This window comes from Calliopsis andreniformis, chromosome 2, assembly GCF_051401765.1.
Source record: "Calliopsis andreniformis isolate RMS-2024a chromosome 2, iyCalAndr_principal, whole genome shotgun sequence".
NCBI lineage: Eukaryota > Metazoa > Arthropoda > Insecta > Hymenoptera > Andrenidae > Calliopsis > Calliopsis andreniformis.
In genome coordinates, this window is record NC_135063.1 from 15831034 (window position 1) to 15839196 (window position 8163).

The following is an 8163-nucleotide window of genomic DNA, read 5'->3' on the forward strand; positions in this document are numbered from 1 at the left end:
TAATCATTCGAACGAAGGTTTATCTCCGTAACGACCGCCTCTGCTCTGTACCATTTGCACCGACACGAGCTTGCACGTTAATCGACTCGCGTGTGCTTTTCGACGCGTACTTGCGTGACCCAGGATCAACGTCGGAACAACCACGTTCTGCTGAGTAACTCGTTCAACTTCGATGCGTGCCTAACACTACGAAACATTGCGCATGGAGAAATCATTCTTTCACGCTGGCTGCTACCTACATTCGGGAAAAGCTCGCGTGATGCTAGGCCGAGAGGAAACTCATTATTCCAGTTGGGGTTGAGAGTGGTAAATTCTTGGTACACTCACATGGCTAGGTTACTTTTTCCCTTACACGTTCCACTCCACAGAAATAAAAACATTACACTAAACACATTATCCAATTAGTTAACGTATGAGTAACATGACACTCAAGGATCTCAAGTAAAGAACCTCCCACATAAAAATGCAGTAAACCCTCCTATAAAATGTCTCTATTCGTTGCGTTATAGGAGGGTTGGCTGTAATGCAAAATACGTTGATCTTAAGACGAAAAGCTCATACTGCAAGGACTCACCTGTGATGGAGGCAGTTGGCGAAATGGCGGATGGGTTGGCACGTGGCGGGGGCGAGAACGCTCCAGACAAGTATCCTCCGCGATCAGCGAGCGCCTGTTTCGCTTTATCGACGCTCTCCTTGAGCCTTTGGAAGGTGCTACCGCAGGTCAGGCCGCGATACGGCCAGTTCTCCTGCTTGACACCGGCCGCGGTTACACCTGCGGCCGCGGCCGCGGCTCCTGCCCCGGAGGCTCCCTTTAATTCGAGCGCACCTGCGTACGAACAGCTAGCGCTGTCGTACATCACCAAAGAGCCCCTGAAAATTCCATACAATTCCTTCAGATTCTCCTCAGAAGCTTCTGTGAACTTCAGTCCATAGCAAATGAAAAGCATAGTAATATTTCAGAGTCAAACTTCTGATTGGGCATCTGTGATGAGCTTATAACGTGCTGTGAGTTCGGTCATGAGTTTAGGGTCTGTGAGACGAAGGAAAATATTATAGGAAGTATGATATTGAGGTACTGTATTAAAAATTGTAATTGATTGATAATTTGTGACAAGTGTAGGTGAGCAAATGTGATTGTCCAGCGTCTGACGAGTTTGTAAGGGGTTGTGATTGCTCATTCATGAGTTTACAGCACGTAATAGTGATGTTTCTAGAGGAAAATTGTGATCAATTTTCTGTAGATTGTTTGTCACAAATGTGATTGGTGAGGCATGATTGACACAACTTATGGTGAACTTAATATCGTGTTGTAGACACCTACACTATTATATATACATATGTATATATATTAAAACTGACACTCCCAAGGCAAATTGTGATCGATGAGTTCTTATCTGTGAGCAAGGAAGCGTGAAAGTCAAATATATGAGAAGCTTGTATGTAGCATGTCACACGTGCCCAGTTACGAGTTTATAGCGTGTACGAGAAACCAGGGTAGTTTGTGATTGAAATCTGACTTGTCAGAGAAGCGTGGAAATTCAGCTCATTTTTCGAACATTGAATTAGAAAGAATAACATTTAAGTAATTATGAGTACTCATATATCGAAGTAGAATGATACATCATTAGACAGACATTACACAGTATAAATTTTCACACTTTACATAAATTAACTATGCAGAGCAAGATCTATAAAGACTAACACTAGCTAAAAATAATTGTACAAAATATCTTCAGTCCTCGAAATAAAAAATCCCATGAAAAAGTAAAAAATAACAAGCGAAGAAAAATCAGAAAAAGAGTGAAGACACAAGCATACGAGAGAGAGAGAAGCAGAAGCTACATGTATACAAAGGGCAGCAAGCAGGGTCAGGAAGGAACGAGAGCGTGATCCGTAACAGAGTCCCTGCCGAGCTATTGAAACGCTAAACTTTTATCTCTCAGATTAAATATAGGACTACGATGAATGGATATTCCACTTCGCGCGTCGAATTTTATTTCATTGTTTCTAGCTAATACTTGTCACCGTGAAAGTGGTGCAGGAAAATGGAACGAAGCGTACCACACTGGTAGATCCTAAATTATTTCTGATCAACCCGAAGCGTCATCGTTCCTCTAAAAGAAAAACGCAATCCGTAGACAATGAACGGCGTTAATAGAGTAAGTGTGAGTTACTTGAACCTCTTGACGGCACTTGCATACAGTAGGCAGTGTCGTTAAGGATCATTAAAGGACCCTTGAAGCATCCGGTAAAGTCACGATCGAATTAAATCGAATGGGCATGCGCGCGAGAGGTCTACTTGTTCGTGAATAGAACGGCGAGGGCACCGGAAAAGGGTTCCTTATGCACTCAGTGCAGTCATCGAGGAAGAAAAAAAAAATATTCCTTCTCTGAGCGACCCAGAAACATTCAGTCCCACAAATTCCTAATACTTCTACCAATCTGTTCATTCTTCAGCCTTCTCCAGCTAAGTGATCACAAATCCAAGCCTCTAACAATTTCCATCGTTTTTGAAACACTCAAAACTTTGAGAAGCTTCCTGCCTCCACAGATTTTTATTGAAATTCGATCAGTGAGATTACTTGAAAATATCTATGTTTGGACTTATACAGTTCTTCAACTCGCCGATTCAATTATTGCTGACGATTCCAGCAACTCGGAAGTTTGCAGAATCCCAAACGCGACAGAGAGGAAGCTCCGAAGCGATAGCAGGGTATTAACGACCGTGCCACCTAGATTACGTGCACGTAACAGCCAGGAACTCGTAATCGATCTATCGTAATTCAGCCCTGCCGTCGTGCATCTTCCCAGTGATCTACGTTGCATCGACGCCGCTTATCGCCACGTCGATCCGCATCCGCGAAAGCGATACAGGCCCATGGTAATTTGCATGGCTCTCTATCGATGCGATCTCTACGCGAGATCAATTTTGGAAAACCCACAAACCTACACCACCTTCTACATGTTGATCGGGTTCGCCATTACTTTGCATACTCATCAGAGAGCGTTGCCACGTTGCCAGTTTGACGTAGGGCTGGAAGGAATGATGATGATAGTAGGTTTCTCTTCCAGAGCAATTTTCTATGCATATTGAGAATCGATGGATCAGAGTTTCTGGGTAAATGTGTCGGGTTGAGATAATTGGGAGAGATTGTGGAGAGTTTCGTTGATGAGAAGAAATTGACACGCTGACTGTCATTGTTATTGATATAAGGATGAATATATTTTTACAGAATAAAAATAAATATGTTTCTTTGCAAGTTGGCGTGACAGTCAACGTCTTAAAGAGCTTTTATCTGGTTGTAGAAGGTTAATAGTTAAAAGACAGTTTAGAAATGAAGACAGCTTTTAGTTAGTCGAGAAACAGAGGGAACTTGAGGAGGCAGTCAAATTAAATGAAATTATTCCCAGACAAGGCTACTTGGACACCCTCTATTAACACCTGAGTACCCCTTAGTAACCCTAAAAACCAATTTCTCCAACAAAAAAGAAGAAATATCCAGCAGCAGTTCTCCAAAAAATAATCTCCACCTCGATTACACAAATGAATCTGCTCATTACCTCCTCTCCTCCCCTCTCCTCCGCCCCCAAGAAGAGAATATCTCCATTCGCTGAATATACCATCTCGTTTCGCGAAATCTCTAGCTTCCTCTCCCGCGGCATGAATTATTTTAGCCAGCCGGAAGCGGACAATGACCAGCGCGAAGACGCAGGCACGAACCCGCTCGCGCTCGCTTGCGCTCGCATTTACCTACTGCTGTCGCTGCGACGATTTCCACGATGTGCGGGGGCCTGCGTGCCGAACAGGCCGATCATCGATCGTCCCTCGATACCCTCGACACGCGTCGACCAAGCCCAGGATCCGCCTCGGGACCGCGCGGATCGCGCGCGCTGCACCGTCGCCGCGACGTGCGCATTCACTCGAAACAAGCAAACACCGACGAGTATACGCGCCGCCAGATACCGGCCGCGGATGTCCACAACGTATCGAGGTCAATTTAATCACGTTCACAAAACTGTCACATAATCACGGTGCACCTCCGGCGGCCCGCAAGTATACGGTTTCCGCGTCCCGTCAACGAGACCTCGCTTAATGGCCTCTCCTCGTGATCGCTGCAGACTCGCCGATTGCTTTTCCACCCACTTTTTCCTTTTCGTTAGCTTTCGGCCAGAGGACACTCGGAATTTAGAGAGGTCTTTTCGAGAGAGCTCTTTTCTAGAGGCTGAAGGTAGTGGAGGTTTCTGGAGATTGAACTTCAGGTGAAATTACTTTGGTTTTGGTTCGAGGTATTTCTGGGGCTTGTAGGTGTTCTTGATCTCTATGAACCCCTTGGTCAGAGATCACCTGGATGGTGCTGTGAAGGCTGAATTAGGGTTGGAGGATTGGATCTTGTTGGGTGATTTAGGAGGTGTTCATGTTGAGGATAATAATACTCAGGTGATTTGAGCGGTGGTTTGGAGTCCTCGGCAGATGTCAGAGAGTATTTTGAGGTCTTTAGTAAATGTGAAACAGTGTTTTGTGGTCCTCAGTAGATGTGGACAGTGTCTGAAAATCCTCAGTAGATATAAAACAGTAATTTAAGGCTTGTCACTGCTCTGAAAGCCTCAGATCTAAGGTCTCAACAAACACGCATCTCACTTAAAGTTCTCAGCAGCTTTGGACACTGCCTTCAAGCGTCCAATAAAGTCTATCACACAGTCCTCAATGAATTAGCACAATATCCCAAAATTCTCAGTAGATACGGTCAGTATTCCACAGCCTTCATAGAAGCGTATACGTACTTCTTCAAATCCTCAACATCTGAGTACACTCAGTACACTATTCAAATTTCTCATCCACACCTCCATTACTTAGAGTCCCACCATATAACTTCAGTCCTCGAAAATCTTCAAAGCCCGTGTCTCAGAACTCCTGATCCACGCAAACACCATCCACTGTCCTCAGCAAATCTCTCCCACATCCTCCAGTCTCAATACCATCTCCACCAATACCTCTTCCATCTCAACACAGTCTTCCATCTCAGCCTTCCTCTTCCCTCTGGAACCTCACAATTAAACAACTCTCTGATTCGTCACCTCTCCAATAGAGCACATCAAATACCTCGTACTCCTCCCGTGAAGCAGTCGTCACAGAATCGTCTGTGGCCAGTCGAATAACGTCAGCAGCAAGTTGGTGTCGCGCAGGGTGTCAGAGGCAAGGACTCGCCGACGCGTCGGCTAGCTCGCGACGGACGCTGAACGAGACGTGTATCGTCGGATATATCCGATCCAGAAGAGGCTGGACCCGATATCAAGAAGAAGGTACTCCGGGCAGGTTGTCTCGCGCAACTGCGGCCGCCGCGGCCAGCAAATTGCCTGCTTCCGGGCCTCATTACATCACTCTGTTACTCTGTTAACGCTCGCCGGAAACCCCTCTGCCTACCTCGTCTAAACTCTCTCTCTCGAGCGCGCGCGCCCGTGTACCTACACACACTATTTAAATGCGCTGTCGCGGACGACGCGGCCCCGTGCGAAAGAGGGAGAACGAGCTTGACGAAGCGCGGCGGCTGCATCTTTTCTGATGGATTTTGGATGGAGATATGTGGGCCTCTTCTGGGACTCGGTTTCGAGGGAAAAGGGAGAGGATTGTGTCTCTGTTGAGTTGAATGTTGGAAGGAGTAGTTTTCAGAGAATTTCTCTGTGCGCTATTGCCAAGAGGAGGAGGTTGATATGTTTACTGTGAGTTGAGGAGAGGATTCACTTTCTCTTCCATTTTCAGTTTTGGAAATGTGAAGAGCAGAAATTTACTTCTGTGATCCTCGTTCTTGTAAGTATAAATAATGTGAAGAAATATAAAGCAGAGTGCTTCACAGCTATGTGGCTATAGGAGAAAATTTATTCGTTTAAAATTTTAACATTTCTGTTAAATCAATGGATACTTAAATGAATGAAAATAGAGAGTGTGGAAGAATCGGAAGGATTTGTGCCTTTTTGTAGAGTACTGAGGTAAGGAGAAAGGGAATGTAATCGTCAGACAATGTATCCTTCCCAGTAGTGAAGATTTATGATGATTGCTATAACCTCTGTAGGTCAATAGGCGATTGAACGGATGAATGAAATTCCTTGAAAAGGGAATAAAAATGAAAATCGAACGATAGGAAGGATTAAAAATGAAGGATATTGAAAAGTATCCTTTATGATCCAGAAAGAGATTGGAATTTTACGCAACACTTCGTGATTCCCTTATCATTTTCCTGTTTCCAATAAAAACTTGTAAGACTTAAACGAAGTACAGAATAAAATAAAATATGCACATTTTTCTTCGAACCTATATTAAAAAAATATCTTAAATCTTCCACTAAAAATATTTTTCTTCCACTATTTTACTGTTTTCTTTTTATTAATTTACTATAACCAAATATTTTTAAATATTACCCAAAGAAAAATTCTTCACATTCTTCAGACTCTCCTCGCATCCCTAGAAATCAGCTATCACACTTCACAAGCGGATACCGAAATCGTTTAAGTCGAGAAAACGGAAGTACAAACGTGCCTGCAAAAAGAGCATCAACTAATCGTTAGACACGTCTCCATCCTGTATGGACGACAAAATTATTCTCACTCACAAAACGACGATCGCGAAGAAATCGCCGACATTACCTGAACGAGGCGCTCTTCCTTCTTAAACAGGATGCTTAGCAAAAATCGAAGCAGAAGCTGTCCAGCTAATTCCACGAAGAGCAACGAAAGAAGATATTTAATAAGACTCTTCTAAACGATCCTCTTTGCTTGTAGCTTCTCTCACGCGTTCAACAAGAACAACTGGAAGGAAAAGGTATGATGGAAAACGATGGGAAAATGAATTTTAAGAAACCGTGATCGCGTCGATTACGCTTGCACGAGGAACAAGGATGCGCGGGATTTACGAGGCGTTGAAAAAATGAATAACGACAATGTAGAACGCGGGGAGCAATAAAAGAGGCTGGCGGGAAAAAATTGCTGAGCGCGGGTGGTAATTTAGCGTTGAAGATACGTCCTGGCGTGGTTAATTCGCGAAACATGCGTGTTGCACAGGTGAGAACGCTGTGTGCGACGTGGGTGTGAATCGGCAAAACGCGTGGGAGAAAAAGGACAATGATAACGGCGGCTGGTTTTATTTCGTGGTTATTGGAATGTTGGTCACAATGTGATAAATGGTGGGATAGTTTGGCTATCGATACTTTAAATCATCGTCGCGATTTTTCGCGATACACGCGCGAGAATTTAATCGTGACTAGGTGTTAATGTGCCCTGCCATGCGAGATTGTGCTTTTTTGGAGGTGAATAGAGATATTGCGGCTTTTTCAATGAGAACGTGGTTTTATGATGAAATCTAGGAAGGGTGGTATTGGAGTTCAGCTTTTTTGGTTTGGTTATTGAATTCATGATAGAATTTAGAGCTTTTAGTTGAAGTTTTCCATTTAAATTCTATTCTATTCTATTCTAAGCATTCTTATTTTTCAATGCTATTATCTTAGATTAAATATCTCACACTTAAATGAAATATTTTTGGTTCAGACAGTCCACAAATCTTGAAATTCTAACATATTACAAACATTCTCGCAATATTACATTTGATGCAATAATGACAACCCAAACAATAACCATTTTTTAGTTATTATTCTAAAAAACTGATTTCAGCTTGAAATAACAGTACTACATAAAAATACTGAAAAATTATGATCTTTGAGTTACATCATTATTACATCAAATAAGTAACATTATCCACAGTCATCTTTACCACACGCAATTACTTCAATATCAAATCACCAGCTGAAGCTTAACACACAAAACCTAATACCACCATGCTTCAAAATCCCACAAAATCCACCTCAATCCTTAAACAAAATTAACCACCCCCAAATACCACCCTCTTTGACCCCAAACTCAACTCGCACACACCAAACTCACAAAGCAAACTCCCCAAAAAACGAAATAAAAATCCACATGATCCCAAACTCACCGTCAGTGCGGGGAATCTTACATGGAGCCTTATCCACCACTAGCTCCAGTTCGTCCCTCGGTCCTTGCAAGCTGTCTCTTCAGGTACCTCCTCACCCTTCACTTCGCGTTCGTTCAACCCTTCGAACCGATCCCTTCACACCGTCTCGCGATCGAAGCAAGTACAAGAATCCCGCGAACCAC

At 43.4% G+C, this 8163-nt stretch overlaps 1 protein-coding gene across 2 annotated transcripts in view; it reads right to left on the reverse strand.

Moving 5' to 3' along the window:
• The window catches only part of Ets65a (DNA-binding protein D-ETS-3), a 48133-nt gene extending 39970 nt beyond the window's left edge, over positions 1-8163 (reverse strand). The window contains exons 1-2 of one of the 2 annotated variants that reach the window (XM_076388517.1): positions 7982-8163; positions 575-870 (exon numbers count right to left, since the gene is read on the reverse strand). In XM_076388517.1, the coding sequence (XP_076244632.1) occupies positions 575-857 (283 nt within the window). In that variant the 5' untranslated portion in view covers positions 858-870; positions 7982-8163. Of the gene's footprint in view, positions 1-574; positions 871-3751; positions 3850-7981 lie in introns of those variants that run through there. The other variant, XM_076388508.1, reaches the window with a different exon arrangement.